The sequence below is a fragment of the Calonectris borealis genome, chromosome 9, assembly GCF_964195595.1.
Source record: "Calonectris borealis chromosome 9, bCalBor7.hap1.2, whole genome shotgun sequence".
Taxonomy (NCBI): domain Eukaryota; kingdom Metazoa; phylum Chordata; class Aves; order Procellariiformes; family Procellariidae; genus Calonectris; species Calonectris borealis.
The window spans coordinates 28,473,094-28,491,601 of NC_134320.1; the positions used below are offsets into that span (position 1 = coordinate 28,473,094).

The following is an 18,508-nucleotide window of genomic DNA, read 5'->3' on the forward strand; positions in this document are numbered from 1 at the left end:
TTGCAGCAGTAGCCAGCATCTCGTAGGAGAAGAGCCAGCGGCACAGAGCACAACGCAGTCCCAGCTGCGCAGCCTACACAGTCGGCACGTGTATTGACTGGCATTGATATTTCAAGCTAGCCACAGCCCTTCAGGAATAGCTCTCATGCAAGTATTCTGGAATTAAAGCGATTTTAACACGGAATAAGACTTGAATAGCTAAATCAAATCAGTGTAGTTAACTGCATGATGGTTAGGTTCCCCTTCTTCTGACAAGATCCCAACGGGTAGGTAGCTAATTTCTGCAAAAAACTCAGGTTCCCAGGTGGCTTTCAAGGTTAACCACAGATACAAACAATAGCAATACTTTAACCTAAAAGGAATACAAAAATGAAACAGTCTGCAACTAACAAGAAAGATTAAATCTCTTGGTCTACCAGAGATTAAGAAAAAGGCATATTTGGCTTCTGATAAACATTTGCAGTTTGGGAGGAATGATTTGTCAACCTTGTGAGAACCAGAAGATAGTATGTTGAATAGTTAGTTTATGCCAACAGCACAAGGTAACAAGAGAGGCCCAAGATAGTAAAGAGGAGATAAAGAATATTTAGACAAGTTACTTAACAAGACACAATAGTTGATTTATGGCCTGAATGAAAGCCTACTGAAAGTATTCCACTTGATTTCAGCAGGCTTTAAATCAAGTCGAGCCTTAGGGGAAAAAAATGCAGAGATAAAATTTTTATTAACTCTTCCAGCTTTACTACAAGAAGTCAGCTAAAAGAAAATTTTAAGTTTACCTCTGGCAAATGATCCTCAACAAGAAGTATGTGCTGTCACTGCAATTGCTAACACACTGAATATTGCCACCATAACTGCCACCCAGAGCCGTTAAAGGAACAAGGAGCAAATGCACTCTTCAAAATTATGATGTTAAACCAAAGAAAACATGGACTATTGGGTGGATGGAGGATGTTCAGTTCAAATGAAAAAAATATTGCAAGAAACAATAAGAGTAGAGTGATCTACAAGATATGTGCACTTTGTTCAACTTTGTGTGAACTTGCGTTTTAAAATGAATCTTCTACTAGTAATATTACCAAACACAAGCCTAACTAAATCCATTAATAGTAATGTTAAATTCTTAACAGTATTTGAGTGATTCGCAAAAAAAAACGTAAATGGATTTCAGTGCTTCACCTGTAGACAAGCTATAGTTGTTTCTTCTGTAGTGGTTCCAAAGCATTCCAGCCCAATCTTTTGAGAGCACCTTAATACTCAAAATGCCCCATGTTATCAGTTCTAGATCACTTGCTACTAGGTATGAGTCAGTCATGCAAGAAACACCCCTATTGGGGGTCTTCAGAATCAAAATGACTGAGCTGATAACTAAAATTATAATCTCATTTTTACAAAAAGCTTCCGACAAACAGTTTTATTCAGATGAGCAAGAAATTGCCACGAATTTTCTGATATCCGTGTTTGTACCACGTTATTCTATCAGTAGTCAACTTTAGCAACTGCATTTTTATAAAGTATCTTTTATTAGCCAACTATAAATATCAGTGTTTATAGTCCTACTGTAAACAATCAGTGGACTATAACAATAGATTCCAAAATATGAGGATAGAAAATTAGGATACAGAAAACCAGCAGATAGTATCCATGTTAAATCTGACTATGAAGAGTAGAAGACAAGAGGGAAAAAAAGGAAGGGCAGTTCTGCAGGGCTTCAGGTCTGGAAGAGGCCAAAACATTTGTATTTCTTTCACGGAACAGTGCAGAAAAGATACAATTTGTTATTATGAAATCTGTTATGTTGTCATGGTGTCATAAAACAGCATAAAAGTAACAGAAGGTTAATTAAGAACCAGAAATATCAGGTCAGAAATCCTATGGCAAAAATAAGACTAAAAAACCCACCCATAATGCTAATTATATCATTGAAAGTTCGTATTGACTGCAACAATTTCCCTCTCAGTCCAAGTTCTTTATACATTATAAATAACCGCTGAGGATGGACAAATCAAAACTAACAAGCTAGCTTGAAGTTCATGGTTGAGAACCCGATGGCACTCTAATTATGGTGGCACAAAACCTAACACAGGTGGACACCAGGTTCTGCAGCCACTGCTGCTGTCTGGACTGCCTCAGGAATGCCACTTACAGTACATGAATCAGCCGTGTATTTTAAAGCTAGTTTGGGTATAGCTACCTTTGCACCCTTTACTGCAAACCCAAAGAACAGGAAAAATATTAGAAATGATGAATGAAGGGCGGGCAGAGGGGAAAAAAGCCTTTGAAACTTTCCTTTTGTGCTCTGTTGTCTCATGTCTACCCCAAAATGAACTTTTATATTTGGTGTACCAATCTGAAGGTTTAGGAACCAAAGCTGTGCTGTAGGCCCATCAAAAGGACAAATATTTTCAAAGTATGACTTCCTGTTTTAAGTTTAAAGTTATCATGATGTGATAAAGAAGCAGAACACAACAAAAGCCTGTAAGTATGAGCTGAAAGAGAACACACTTGAAGGTTCTAATCATTGTGCCCTAAAAATATAAACGTGGCTCTGAGGTCTAGTGTTAACTACTGGAGTTCTTAAGAGTACAAAACTCCCCCTTTAATTGGGACCTTTACATATCTGCCAGTAAGCATTTGCAAACTCCTGTTTCTGAGGAACAATGCCACAAGCAGTACCCAAGATTTTCATAATTGCTTTAGTAGTCTGTATCATCCCTTCAGAGAGTGAACTGTAAGCTTGTCAGGGTAAGAACGCTGGTAATTCTTTACCATATTACTATGAGACAATAAGTAAAAACTTCAGAACTGTGAAACTCCCGATGCTGTGGAATTTCATTTAAAATATTACAATTTTATTACAAAATGATAAGATGAAATATTTGATCATTTCCCTTCGGGAGTGTGTGCAGGGGAAATACCTCCGAAATGCCTTCTGGCCTTTCTTTCACTTTAAATGTATTGACTGTTTCTAAACTATTAAGGAATTTAAAACTTGCTTCCAGAGAATACTATGAAAGATGATTTAAATCAAGTATTACAGTATATATGTTACATCTGATAAAAGAAAGACAAATCTTATTTGTATTTTAAACTTCTTTGGAATGAAATTACCTAATACACATAGACGAGAATAACATCAGACTAGATAATATGCTCTGACCTTTCTGTTTTTGATTCGCTGTCAGCTCGATAGTGTTCAAGGTCTTGGTAAAGAGTCTGCAATTCTGCTTGAAGTCCTTTTTCCCGTTCTATACTTCCTTCATAAAATTTAATCTCCTTTTCCATTGCTTTTACTTTTTCTTCCATCACCTTAAATTCATGAAGTATCAAATAGCTGACTCCACAGTATTTACACACTGTCTCATCCCGGGACATCTAGAAAAAGATAAAATTATAAGATTGTTTGTAAGAAACAAGTTGAACAAAAAAAACCCTGAATGACTCTAAGTAATAATAATAAATCTGAATAGTTTAAACCGTTTACTGCTCTGGAGCATTTATGATCAGATGATGTTACTGCTTCAACAAATAATAAAGACAAAATTCTACATTAGCAAAATGAAATCAAGCTATAGCAGTACTTTCACTTACTGGAAACTTCACAAGATATATTAACTATGCAATTTACTATGTGGGAACTCCCACTGGAATTCTAAACTGCAGTACCTCTGAATTGTGTTTGATGTATTAATTTAGAATAAAATGCTGTGGTTTACAGAGTTATCTCCTTAATGAATTTATGATCACCTGAGCCAGAAAAATGTTATTTACTGTGGTTTTTTGACAACTCATAGCCAATTGAAGTAGGCAAGATGAAAAGTGGAAAGTGAACAGAATGATGTAACCCAGCAATCTTTACAAAAATAATTCAAATGAGTAAGGGACTAATTATTATGATGTAGTGTCCATGGCACTTGAGTGTTGTGGAAAACGTAACCCATTTATTAGGCATGAAGTATTCATCACTGATTAAAAAAAATACAGAGTACGTAATACACATCTAATTGAAAGACCGTTTCTTAAATTGAGAAACATACTTTTGTAAGTGATCAAATTACTAAACTTTGCAGTAAGCAAGACTTCATAAATATGAACAAATAGATGTGCTCTAACTTTGATACGTACTTATTACTCAGTGTATCAGTTATTCCTGTGTATTTTAATCATTTTCGCTGCCAGAAAAAAATGTGCAGTTTACAAGTGATGCAAAACTGAAGCTGCACAAGAAATGGATCTCGAGTAAATGAATCAGCCAGACCAACCCAAGAAGGTCTGATACTTCAGAAGGGGACATGTAAGCATCTGCTTACCAGCACAGATCACAGGTCCCTGAACAGGACAGGTTTTACCCTGTTCTTGGGTCACAGCATAAATGCATTTGAGAGGAGATGGTTAGAATTAAGACTAGATCAGAGGACACCCATAATACAGCTAAAGAGACAACCTCAATGCAACAAATATAAAAAGGTATTGGTAAGCTTGGAGACATGAAAGATGGAAAATAGGTGGCAGCTGGAAAAGCAGTTGCGTGTTTGTGTACTGAGAGCTTAAAATACACTTTAATCCTTCTTGCAATTATCAACTGTTACAAGGATTTTAACACAACAACTTACGAAAATCAGAAAGCTGGAAAACTGCAAACAGTTTAAGTCAAAAAATGTAAGAATCCCTTGTGTTACAGAAGAAGAAAAAAAAGTCATTTTAAGACACTGGGATAAATTCAAAGAAATCACACTTACAAGAAAAAACAGCTTTCAAAAATCATAAATTAAAGATTCATTATCCCATGATTCAATAATCGTTAGCACTTTAAATATATCTTGATAAAAATAATCTTTCAGGATGCTCTAGAAGTACCAGGCCAAGATTTATTTTCCAATTTCTTAGTTTTGCCCCAGTTTAAAATACCCCTAGTTACAGTCGCTCTGAATGAGCTGAAAATGCAAGTTTATTTTTCCTGGCAGCTGCAAACTGTGCTTGGAAATATGAAACTGTTGTTCAGGATAACTACCATAAAGTTCCAAAGCACTAAAATTACTATATTGAAAAAGGACAAAATGAGCTGTTATATGGAGCACAGGAGGGGGGCTCTTATCCCAAAAAGAACATTGTGCTCTCATGCAGCACCACCACTGCTGTCTTTCAAATAAACAGTTATAGAAATTTCACTGGGTACTAGGATTAAAAACAAAACAATTGGGGTCCTGAACTTAAAATGTTTTATGCAAGTACTAAAACTTTTTAGTTTTCAAATTCAGTTTTGTTACTGAACTTAAAAATAAATGAAGTCATAGGACAATAAATATTATCTATCTGGACGTAGCGGGAAATGGGTCCCATTCTTCTTCACGTCCATTCCTCAGCTGAAGTAAAAACTTGAAAGGAATTCCAATCAGGTTAGATTTTTAAAGTATTTAAAAAGTATTTAAAAAGTATTTAAAGTCGAAAAACCACAGGAAAGCCCGAGGGCTTTATATTACTGCAGTAAGGAAAGCAAGTTCTGTCTTTTAATCAGAACCTTGCTTCTGTACATGCACAATTATCCTGCAACCACTGCAATATACTGTATATAGATTGAACTAGTTTTAAAATATCTATCTGTAGTGTAAGTAGCAAGATCCTAATACCAGTAATGAATTTGGCATGGGTTGGGTGATGCTCAACAGGCAAGCTAGCCCAAACTAAATTCCATGCTGCAGTAGATTAACACCAATAAGCAAGCTAACTGATTTAAATCCAGCACATGTACGCCCAATATGCCTAGAAAATTAACAGGACCCAGTTGAAAGTGAATAGCTCCAAAGAGCAAGGCCTGAATTGGTTAGAGCAAGGGCCGTACTAATCTGAATTCTCATCCTAAATCCAAGATTCCTCTCTCATGCCCATAGTGGTCAAATGACAAGCAGGACTTTCTCTTTTTTCTTTTTCTTTTTTTCTTCCCCCCTCTCTCTTGCATTGTCAACATCACAACCCGAGTTCTCCTCGTTGATACTTAAAATATCTCCTGAAATTCCCAAGCTGGTTGGACATTTTTCAGAAGTTACTGAAGCTTCACACAGATAGGTACAGAGAAATGCTGTCAAGCTGTAGATCCTGATTTCATTCAGCCAAAATAATGACAAAGCTATCTTAGGGCTACACCAATTTAAAGGTCAGAGCCAGAAAGCATTTTATAGCTTTGAAGACTACTTACAAATTAAAAGTTTTGGGGTTTTGCACAGTTTCCAAGAGAAAAACATTACTTCATCTATGTGTGTATTTCTCTATTGTCACCCTTCGATAGTTTGTGAACCAGAATGTTTGGTCATTTATAAGCAATTCTGACACTGAGGGCAGAAATATTTGTGTCTAAAAGTTTTAGACAACCAGGTAAGCAATAAAGACTTCGTAAGTTCCCTGCTGAAGAAAACTCTGGAGTGTGAGCACAGTCCTTATCAGATAATCCATATAGGAGAGCACCTTATAAATGGTCTGTCCAGCAGAAAAGATTCCATTAGACCTTGTATCTTAGACACCAAAGTTGATCAACCATTACACAAAAATCTGTAGGAATCAAATTTTCATTAGTTCTTATGCTTACAAAGCTACCTTTTCTGGAATAATATTATCACTGTGTAACCGCTAAGAATGTGTATTACATACACAATGACTTATGTTTTCAGATTCCATATTTCACTATTTACATTTGATCAAAAGACTGTTGTCATCTTCTCAAATGCAAAGCAGAAAAAAAATCAAGGGAAAAGCAGAGTTTGCAAGGAATAGAAAAGGAAGGTATCAGAGCTCTAACTAGAAAGGGGACAGTGTATGTCCTTAGCAGTGAGAATAAGCAGTGAATAGAAAAAAATTAATTAGGAATAAAAAAAAAACAAAACAAGGTAATTTTAGCATTGTGGTTTTGGTCAGCCTGGACAGGGAAACTCAGGGCAAACAGGACTTTAAAAGGCAACAGAGAGATACCAGAAAAACCCTGCTATTTGAGTTAGCACAACAGTACTGCGTGCATGATAACAACATAAAAAGAAAAACAAACTTACTGAGGACAAAGTGCTTGAACTAGGAAGATATTTGATCCATAAGATTTTGAGCTACAGTTCTGATACACATTACACCAGATGCTATAAGAAAGGACAAGAGCTATGTCCCGAACAAACCATATTGCAAGGTAGCATTTCTAGCTGTGATATTCCAGCAGCTGTTCCACTACAGCATCTGTGGGAGTAGTTTCAACTCAGAGCTGCATTCGGTTTTGGAAGAACTAATATTATTCCATGGTTACATAGATTTCTTTAGCTACCAAGGGCAAGTGGAGAACTGAGCCAAGATGGATAGTCACTCAAATTACATCTGCCTGACTCAGGTCCGTAAGCATCTGTAGAGCACAAGTTATAAGAGAAAAAAGGAAAAAATCACTTTGGTGGTCTGAACCATTTTTAGCCTTTTGAATGACAAGACAGGAATTTATATAATTTCAACTTGACCAAATAACTACAGGGAGCGTCAGCGTGTGCACTGCTATTCTTCTCCTCTGATATTTCAGATTTCACCTGCAAAAATTACCACGATAAAGAGCTAAATTCTTGTTAAAAGAAAAATAATCTACTTTCTCACTTAGCAGTGCCTTGGTATTACAACATCCAGCATATGGATCACTTATGCTAGAAATAGTCTGTTACAAGCAGCTAATAAATAGCCATGACTCTTAAAAGCCAGAACATAAGCCTCCAATTAATGAGATTCTTTTAAAAAGCTTTGAATATGTTTCTGTGCATCACTGAAATAAAAACATAGAGCCACGAGCACAGACGTACTCCTTGTACATTAATTTTACAGTGCAGGGGAGGGAGAGCCTAAGGGAACTGCAGCACTCGCCATTCTCTTTGCTCCTCAAGCACATAACGCAGTAATAACAGCTCTTGCTCCCTCCCCAGTTGGTCTGTCAGAACTGAGACTGCTTTAAGGACTGGCCAAATAACAAAACCCCCTGTATTTCTCCAAACTACATTTGTAGCAAAACAATACATAAAACTCAAGAAAAAGAAATAAATCCTTACGCTGCAGCTGGGTGCTCTTAAATATTTCTGTATATTGATTGGTTTATTCTACCTCTACTTGATTCCACCTTATTATCTGAATCTAATTTATTTTTATTTTACTCGTCCTCTCTCATACTACTTTCATTTCTCTCACGCTGTTTGTCCCTCTCCTGACGAACTAGCCAATCCCTATTACACAAAAACAAGCCATTACTCAAACCGCCCAACTGATATTCTAGGAAGAAAGTAGTGTCTTCTGCTGTATATGCAAAACTGAAGATTTATTTGATTGAAATTGATCTTTTTTATTATTCAAAGAACGATTTTTAAGAGTCTCAGCAGAAACTTCAGTTCTTTAAAAAAAGTTTATTATGAGTCAAGTTTTCAGTCAGCATCTAGTCAGAAAGTAATACAGATTGTAATGCTAAGCCATGCTGCATACATAATTATTTGCTCAACTTCCATAAAATAGCAGTTGCAAAATAAAAATCACAGTACTTGCTTTGAATACATATGAATAGTGTAGAAATAGGCTTCTATTAAAAACAGAATGTCCTGCTCTCTAAAGTTTCATTTGAAACATGCCCTGAAATAATCAGTTTGTCACGACAGGAAATAATACTCAGATTTCAGGTAGCTTTAATTTTTTCCTGCCTGTGAGTAAAGCAGACTAATGAATCGTAAAAGACTGTGTTGCACTGCTAGTAACTGCACATACTCACACAAGCCAGGCAAATATCTAACACATGTCCAACAGGCCATGCAGACCTTACTGGTACTCATAAGCTGTTTCAGGATGTGTTACGGCACACTCCAGCTCTCCAGTGCAATACAGAGCAGAGAGTTCTTATAAACTAAACTGCAGTAGATGGCAAAAAAAGATGCCTGCGCAGACAAAAGATAATTTAGCCCATTGTTAACCACATCTTTGCCTGACAATACTGACTTTTTGCAGCTGTAGTTGCAACAGTTGGGAAGCCCCTCCTAGCTATAACCCAACTGCGTGAGATGCAAGAGATACTGCAATCCCTCCAATTCCTAGCAGCATACTTGGATGCCAGTTGCAGAAAGAGTACAGAAAAGCCTGAATAATGAGAAAAGCTTGAATACAGTGAATACAGCCCTAGCCTTATTAGTATAGCAAGAGATCAAAATCCTTTGCTGCCCTAGGTGACCACCAGTGACTCCAGAATTCTCACATTAGGAACGGAAGATCATTACCCAAGTTCAGAAGATCTGCTTTCACAAATCCTCTGATACCACAATGCACAGTGGTAACAAAGCAGGCTGCCTTTACTGCCTGGGAACTGGTTTTCCCAAACCAACTATGGGTCTGTGGCTAACCAGTTCACTGTTGAGAGCTTTCCATCTCTTTAGGCTGTAACGTGGGCTTATACCAAAAATAAGCAGGTATTTTCTAACATTTCCAAAGCATATTACAACCACTCAGAACATTCACATAGCCAGAGCTTGTCATCCCAACCAAATCTAAAAGTTAAAAATTCTACAGCCAAATGCTGAAAATCTCAGTGGGGCAACTCATGAACATCATCTTAAGAAGCATTCATAAGGTACATGACAACAGGACTCTGAAAAGACCTCCTGCCATTCTACATGTAGATACTACTATGCTCATATGGAAGGCATGAATGGAAATGCTGCTGCTTCTAAATCCATATTGATATTGTAAGTACTAATTACATAGCTATGTTGTTCCCTTCTACAAAGCTAGTCTTGGTGGACAGGACAGATCCTTTAGCTAATTAACACAACTGGAACTATGTAAGAACCTATTACAAAAAATAACCCCAGGTTCAAACACAGCAAGAAAAACTGAAGATAACATAACGTGCTCATAAAGATACCATAATGTGCTCAACTTATAGCACACATGGCAAATCTAATGAGTAACCATTTGCTACTAGTGACGTACATGATGTTTTGTGGATGGTCAGATACCACGGAACGTTCTGTACTGATGTATAACACAGCTTCAAAGTTCCTGCTCTGCTTGCTTTCTTAAGCTCCTAGCGTGAGAGAACTACTAATCTGTAAGGGTATCTTGTGCTCAATTAATTTATGATTTATGCTAAGCAAAGGTTATTTGTTTGCCAAATAAAATATAAAATTAAATATAACTTTTTGTTTGGTACTTTGAGGAGTCAGGGTGTCATTTTATTGTCTTATGTAGGTGGCTGCTGTTTTGTTTCCCACTTCAGTAAGATCTTCAGGGCAAAACTGCATGTTCCCATCTACTTATATTAAATGAACAACAATGCTGAAACAAACAGAACTTTTATAAGTTCACAAGCATATAAAAGATTTGTCTACCACTAGCAACAGACAACTAACAGGGTGCCATATGATAATCTTCTTCTCTCTTGAGGAAAAAAACCCCAAAACAAACCAACCCAGAAAGACCCCAAACAACAAAAAGAGAACTCCCCCAAAATACACACCCATAACATTGGAGTAAAGAAACACTAACTTCTTTTTTACTGTTTGGTGGTCTATGATACCTCTCAGACTGAGTTTGATGGCATAAACCTTAAGACATGTAAATACATGAAGAAGTAGGCATTACAAGCCAGCAATCTCTGCAAAGTTCTTTCTACAGTCCTGTGACAGTACACTTACAAGAAAATGTAGGGTTCTACTGAGGCAGACCAACCAACTTACTCATTTAGCTAAAACACCTGCTACCTGGCACACCACATTTGCAAATACCACCTCCCAGAAGTGTACAACTGTCCCTAAAATAAAGCTAAGAACCAGAGAATACCCTCCCCAAGAACTGTCACAGATGGCTTGGACTTTGCCATTGACTGACATGGTTATTTCTTTCCTGGGAAGTTACCAATTCTCCTATGTCTCCTGCCAAAACAGCAGCAGCTGTTCTCCACATTGCCGTCACCACCGCTCCATGTGGCATAGCTTCCTTCGAAACTTGCAGGGAAAAATGACTCCTGCTGACTTTTAACACTCACAAACCTCAGTGACGTAACCAAACTGCTAACAGGCAAATTCACAACTCTAGGGGTTTTTTTATTTTTTTAGAAACAAACCATGATTTAGATCTTTACTAATAATTAGTTCCTATTAAGTATGCAACTGTAAATACAAAAAAAACCCTGTAAGCTTTAATAACAGACATGTGGATGTTTATTTACCTGTTGGGGTTTTTTTTCCATTTAGCACCCATCTTGCAATGCATATTGTGTGAAAGAGGTATGAGAGCAGTAGATGGAATGAGAGAGAAAGAGAGAAGCAGGGCCATGTAAAATTCTTACATGACTCTCTAAGGCAAAATTGATCAGAACCCAAAGATCCAAAGTCCCTTCACATCTGTCATTCCATTAACAAAATACCAAGAAATCTCTTCCCCTCTAGATTAAAACTTCCTTTAAAACTTAATAAACATAGTGGGCAACACCTACTGGATCCAGTCTGCAAATGGTCAATTTACATCAACTTCTGCCATGACATCCATGGCTTTACTTTAACAGGTCTTCCTCTCTGGCAGACTCTGGCAGGAGAACAGTCTGCAGAACAGTCTGTTCCAGGTTGGCACAAGATGCTCCCTTCCCCTTTCCCTCTCCGTACTATCCTCTAGAAGAGTGCAATTTTGGAGGCAGCTATGTCACTGCTCCAAGTATTGATAAGCAGCTTGTGAAGCTCCATCCACTAGGTGCGCGGAGGAGAGGAATGATGAGAGCTCTGGTCTGCATCCTTTCTTTTGAGACAGCTGCTTCATCCGTTGTCAGCACTACAACCCAACCTCCAGCAAGCCAACTCAAAACGGGACCTAGCAAGTGAATATTCTTCATTCTGCAGCTGAAATCACAATGCTTAACATACTCCCTCCAGACACACATGTTCCTTTGGCCTGCAAGCTGCATGTTGGGAGCATGTGCTCAGTTTGGCAGAGCAATCTACAGCTGGCACACATTCTGCGTATGTTAGGAGCAATGTAAAAGAAAGATTCCAAAAGAGATGCTATAAAATCCAAGAAGCAGAGAATGTGAAGGGAATAAGAACACGTGTACATAAAAGGTAGAAAATACAAGACAGGAAATTGTGAGAATGACTTGTAACCAAGCTCCGTTTCTTGTAACTATACTGCAACTACAATGCAAGTCAGCTGAGTGAAGAGACAAACAGCAGCAAAGGATATGTAAAATCCTGACACTTAACTGATCCCAAAATCTTGGGCTGTCGTTGCCTTAGAACTCACACATCTCACACTGAGGTGACAGGGTAGGATGGGACTGGAACATAAGCCTATTCATGTATATATCTAGAAGTACTGATGTGCATTCTGCATATAGATCTTTTTGTTAAAGGTGTATTGCAGATCTGAAAGAGATCTCAAGGGATTGCCTGCCCAGTGCTCCACTCCAAAGCAAAAGCTTGCTTTACTTGTCCCCCCCAGTACCACTGCAGGAATTCCACAACTCCCCTGGGTGAGCTGCTCCAGTGCTCAGCTACCCCTACATCTAGAGTTCCATAACATTCAACCAAAGCAAGTCCAGAAAGGTGAGGATAAGATTAGTTTGCAGCTGGAGACGAAGGACAACCACCATCTTCCTACACATGTGAATACTGTTACTGTGCCCTCACATATTTTCTAGAAATAGAACCCAGCTCTATTACCCTTTCACAGAACAACAGGATTTTTAAGCTCTTTACTATTTTTGCATTTTTCTACATTTCCATCAGTCGCATTATTTTTCTTAAAGCCTGCAGCTCAGAACTGATACCTCAACAGCCCTGAACGGAGGAATAACGGCCCAAGTTTTACATGCAATTAAACTAATACATTTAATACTTGCATTCTTTATAACATCACCTTGTTAATATTATTCTGCTTATGACCTGATTATAGACCTCAGTGTTAGGTCTGGCAAGTAACAAGGAAGCTTAATCAGTTACTGTGTATTTTGTATTGATGCACTGGACTTACTCTTTTAAAATATTCTTATTCTTACTAAAAATACTAAGTTTAATGCTGTTCCCAGAGTGCTCACAACCCCTCCCAGACTGGCATCAGTGTATTTCTTATTGTAATCTAAGATCCTAGCTCAATGAAAAGCAGACGACACTGACACTCCTACTGAAAGAAATAACATCACTCCCTTTCTGTTCCCAGTTTGTGCCTGCACTCACACCTGCTTCCTCCTTGAGCTAGCATACGTGTAGCACTCAGATCAGGAACTGATCCAAATGAAAGACAGGCAGCTGAAGTGCCACCAAACTACAGCCTCAAGTCATTAATGGAAATATTGAGCAGTACTAGATCAACAACAATTCCCTGATGTACTTCATCCAACAATTTGGCACAACTGTTTTTCTGAGAGACTTCCACTGTTTTTTGCTGAACACCTTATCCTGTTGATGCTTGCAAAATAATTTTTAAATAAACAAACATATCTGGTATCTTTCCTGCTACCAAAACAGCTGCTAATAAGCCTGTAAATTTCCCAGGTTCTTCCCCTTCCCTTCTTTAAGGGGAAGTATTCCTTTTTTCCTTGCTTTGGCTATCTTACCCATCTTTGAATTCTCAGAAATCATCATTGATGGCTCAGAAATTCTCAACAGTTTCCTGGACTATTCCAGGGAGAATTTCTCCAGGCTGCGTCCTGAGCACATAAAACTTTTAAATTACTTGTTGATTATTAGATGCATACCAAAAAATGAGGACAGTAGAGTGTTTTATTGCCAAAGTAAAAACTTCATAGTGTTACAAAAAGTGACTCGTGTTCCACTTGTGTGCATCCCTGCATATATGAAGCCTCCTCGTAAGTTAACCCATATAAATAGCAGCATTGTTACATTGGTAATAATCTGTCTCTCAAACAAAAGAACAGCCCCACACACAAAGAGAAGACACAAGAAAAGATGAAGGGCAATGTTCTGTTCCTATTTGTATTGACGCTCCTTTGGAACAATTAAGTGTTATGCTCTGCAGTCATTCCAAACTTATGGCAACAAAACATGCCGTATGGGGTAAAATTTGAAACTCACCTACCAGTGACACCACCATTACAGAACGAGTATGTTCCCCTACAGCGTTCCTATAGCACTAGCATGTAATTACACTTCATGTATAATGACAAAACCTAGAACACACCCAATCTAAAACCAGGACCAAAATGTACCAGATAATGTACCAGTGTTCAAAGACCAGTGAAATATCGCTAAGTAAGCGTAGTGTCTGGTCTCCAAACGTTGGGCTTTTTTGTACTTCCACTGTTTCATACCTTTCGAATCTCCTCGGGCAGCGCGTGAATGGGGATGTGCTGCTCCATGGCCTCCCGAAACTCTGCGGTGGGGTCTGCCAGAGGTCACAGGGTCAGAACCTGCCGTCAGCAACGGGGCCGCACGTCTCCTCTGGCCCACGCGCGGAAATGCAAGCACACGCACGCTACACGCGGCCCAGGCCAGCCCCGCGCAGCCTCCCCACGCCCGCACTGCCTGCTCGGGCACAGGCCGTACCCGCCGGTAGCGGCGGAACCCGGGGAGAGGTCGCGGCGCGCAGGCCGCGGCGGGGGCGAGGGAAGCGGGGGCGACAGCACGACCCGCCCCGGGGACGAGGGAAGGCAGCGGGGCGGCCATTTCCCTCCCATTCCCCCGAGCCCGGGGCAGCGGGAGGGAAGCGGGGTGAGGGAAGGCAGCCGGGGCGGCCATTTTCTTACCGCGGCTTCCTCCGTAACCACGGCAACGGCGCACAGCCCCGCGCGTGCGCGTCACGTGGCCCGGGCGCGCGCCCTCGGCCGGGGCCCGCTCAAAGCCGGCGGAGTTTGGGGGGGGGGGCTGAGGGTCTGCGGTGCCCCAGATCGCCCCCACCCCCCCGAGCCCCGGCGTAACGAACCGGCCCGATTTAAAATTAATAACTAGGAATGGGAGGAGCTGCATTGCCAGGGCTGGAGCTGGCTCTGCAGGGGGAGGAAAACGGCATAAATCCGCCCCGGCTTCACTGCAAAGCCTTTGTTTCATGTGAGCTGTCGCCCCAAAACCGCCCCTCGCGCCTGGGTCAGTTACATGTCAAACCCCAGGCATGTGCTCAACCTCCGCGTGAACCGGGTTTGCGCTGCCAGCTCTCAATGAAATCCACTTGAGTTCACAGCGAAGCAATAAAAACAAATGAATCAGGAAAAGATGTGAGAATCGGGAGTTTTCAGTAAAACCCCGTTTCAAGGGAATTAATTTCATGTTCTGCCCCCTCTCCTTTTCATCGCTGGTTATTTTACGTGCAGCCCCTTCCACGCAGGCCAGAAAACTGAGTTGCCGTGAGACTCAGTTTTATCGCATCCCATCAGCCGTGCCGCAACGGCCATCTGCTTCGTCCCCACCACCCCCAGCAAGGAAGCCGGCACAGCCTGCGTCTCTCTCCGCCTGAACCTGGCGCAGACGTGTGATGCTGCGGATGAGGGGCCATGAGCGCAGCAGGGCTGCTCACCTCCCAAAGCCGATTTCCAGCCTGCCCAAAGCAATTCCTATATGCCCAAAGAATTTCCTATACGCTCTAAGAATTTTCTGCAGCCCAAAGCAAGTCCTATATGCCCAAAGAATTTCCTATATGCCCAAAGAATTTTCTGTATGCCCAAAGCAATTCCTATATGCCCAAAGCATTCCCTACAAGCCTTATACAAAAAGATACAATCCCAAAAAAAAAAATTTAGGGACAGCCACTAAAAACTGCAAAGAGGCCATCGTGAAAAATGAGGCGACCTTCCACCAGCCTTGTTAACCTGATTTAATTTATGCATGACTCGCTCTTAGCTGCAAAGGTTCAGTCTCTGGGGCAGCTCCCTGTAGGGCAAAGCATCAGTAATGTTTTTCAGAGCAGTACCGAGCAGCTGAATAGGGAATAGGGGTTTTTTGGTGGAGTAAGCTGCGTGCGGGCAAGGGGCGGGGGGGGCTTGCTATTGAAGAAGATAGTGAATTTTATTGGAAAAAAGGAAAATTGCATGAGTAGGAGCTGTTGCAATGATATAGGAATGCAAAGCCGGAGGGGCGAGGGAGGGCACCGGGCCCTCCCTCGCCCCCCCCCCAAGCTTTGCAGCGTGGTCCCGCGGGTGGCTGCCCCCCCCCGCCTTCGCGTGTGTCGCCGGCGTGACCGGCTCCACGTTGCGTGCCGACCTCCGTGCTGCGCTGCATCGTTAATCCCCGGTTTGGCAGCAACCAGAGCCGCATGCCCCAGCTTCCCCCCCCACACACACCACCTCCTTTAACCTCTTCGTGATCCAACGCGAGGTCGGGGATAAGGGGAGTGGGATGCAGATAGGGTGTCTCGCGCGGAAAGGGGGGGGGGGGGTGGCATGGGAATGTCACCCAAATCATCGCCCTGCAGCGCAAAGCAAACATTAACTCGCCCATCGCAAACGCTCAAAGGTCAGAATGAAGAGCTGGGGATTTAAAAATAAATGAAATACAAAGTACAGGGGTTCCCAGCGCGCTGCACCCACCTCACGCGGTGCCAGCGGGCTGGCAGCGGGGCTCACCCCGGCGGGGGGGGGAGGGGGGAGGGATTGCGTGTGAAGGGCGGCTCGCCTCCCGCGGAGGTATTTAATTAAGAGCGGCATTAACAGCGAGACGGGGAAGGCAGCGCCTTTGATCGGCGCGGAGAGCGGGGCGGGGGGGCGCCCGGCCGCGCCTTGCCGGCATATGTTCCCCCTGCGTGATGGCGGCGGCGGCGGCGGGGGGGCGGCGGGCCGGGCGCCCAGCGCCTCTCACGCGATGGCCGCCTAACGTGCCGGGGAAGGGTGTCGTGCGGCGCGGCGATGAGATCAGCGCGGATCACCGCGGCGCTGCGGGGGGGGGCGGGAAGGCGGCCGTCACGCAGCGGCAGGGAGATGCAGGGAGGGCGGTGGAGCGGTGACTGCTCCCTCCCAGCCCCCGGCTGCGCCCACTGAGGGGAGCCTGTGCTGGGGGTGTGGGGGGGTGAGGTGATCCAGTCCTGGGGGGCTGAGGGGAGCTGAGGAGATCTAGCCCTTGGGGGGGCTGAGGAGATCCAGTCCGGGGGGGGGGAGCTGAGGAGATCTAGCCCTTGGGGGGGCTGAGGAGATCCAGTCCGGGGGGGGGGAGCTGAGGAGATCTAGCCCTTGGGGGGGCTGAGGAGATCCAGTCCGGGGGGGGGGAGCTGAGGAGATCTAGCCCTTGGGGGGGCTGAGGAGATCCAGTCCGGGGGGGGGGAGCTGAGGAGATCTAGCCCTTGGGGGGGCTAAGGAGATCCAATCCTGAGAGGGGGAGCAGAGGAGATCTAGCCCTTGGGGGGGCTGAGGAGATCCAGTCCGGGGGGGGGAGCTGAGGAGATCTAGCCCTTGGGGGGGCTGAGGAGATCCAGTCCGGGGGGGGGGAGCTGAGGAGATCTAGCCCTTGGGGGGGCTAAGGAGATCCAATCCTGAGAGGGGGAGCTGAGGAGATCTAGCCCTTAGGGGGGCTAAGGAGAGCCTGTCATGGGGGGGCTGAGGAGATCCAGTCCTGAGGGGGGGGGAGCTGAGGAGATCTAGCCCTTGGAGGGGCTGAGGAGATCCAGTCCGGGGGGGGGGGGGGGGGGAGCTGAGGGAGATCCAGTCCGGGGGGGGGGGGGGAGCTGAGGAGATCTAGCCCTTGGGGGGGCTGAGGAGATCCAGTCCTGAGGGGGGGGAGCTGAGGAGATCTAGCCTTTGGAGGGGCTGAGGAGATCTAGCCCTTAGGGGGGCTGAGGAGATCCTGTCCTGGGGGGTGAGAAGAGCCTGTCGTGGAGGCAAGGAGAACCTGGCAGGCACTGTGCTGCTGCCAGCCCGGAGGGCACGGGGCCCTGAGGGGAACCACAGCCTGGGCGAGGCTGCTCCTGCCACGCTCCGCTCTGAAGCGACCATTTCCCCCCTGCAGGAAGCCCCCTCCCGCGAAATCCCCACTCTGTCATGGCCCCTGCGCCCTGGTCTGCACTTCAGGGGTGGCTCGGGACTCCGGTGGGCTGAGAGGCGTCTGTCTGCCCCTGCCCGCAGGCCTCCAGCTCCCGCAGGGCAGGGAGGCCGGGGCCGGAGTCCGGCCATGTCTCACCCACGTGGCGTGGCGGCAGGCCGGTGTGCGTGCCAGCCGGAATGACCGGGACCGCTCGAGATCAGGTTCCAGGCAGTGCAAGCAGCTCCAAGGACAAACGAACGGGCAAGAAATGAGTGCGTGACACGCAGCAGTCGTAAGCCAGCTATTTCCATTGTTTTCCGGCAGGCTTTGTACCTTCTCAAACACACGTGGAAAGCCTCCCGCTGCTTAGAAATCCCAGCCCGGAGGAGCAAAGTCCGTGCCAGTGGGCAGCTAGGGAAAAAGGCTAATAAACACAAACACCCTCTTCACACGAAGCAGGACTGTCCGGGGTGTGCGTGTGAGGGTGAATAGGTGTGCCGGCACCTGCAACGCTTCCTGGGAAAAACAGAAATCATACTTTTATACTAACCCTCTTGTTTTAGGCTGTCCTTTCATTTGTT

At 43.5% G+C, this 18,508-nt stretch overlaps 1 protein-coding gene across 1 annotated transcript in view; it reads right to left on the minus strand.

Moving 5' to 3' along the window:
• The window catches only part of LEKR1 (leucine, glutamate and lysine rich 1), a 65,543-nt gene extending 50,772 nt beyond the window's left edge, over nucleotides 1–14,771 (minus strand). Inside the window, exons 1-3 of the mRNA XM_075157500.1 lie at nucleotides 14,732–14,771; nucleotides 14,297–14,370; nucleotides 3,161–3,375 (exon numbers count right to left, since the gene is read on the minus strand). Of these exons, the coding sequence (XP_075013601.1) occupies nucleotides 3,161–3,375; nucleotides 14,297–14,344 (263 nt within the window). The 5' untranslated portion in view covers nucleotides 14,345–14,370; nucleotides 14,732–14,771. The remainder of the gene's footprint in view (nucleotides 1–3,160; nucleotides 3,376–14,296; nucleotides 14,371–14,731) is intronic.
• Nucleotides 14,772–18,508: the final 3,737 nt, after the last annotated feature.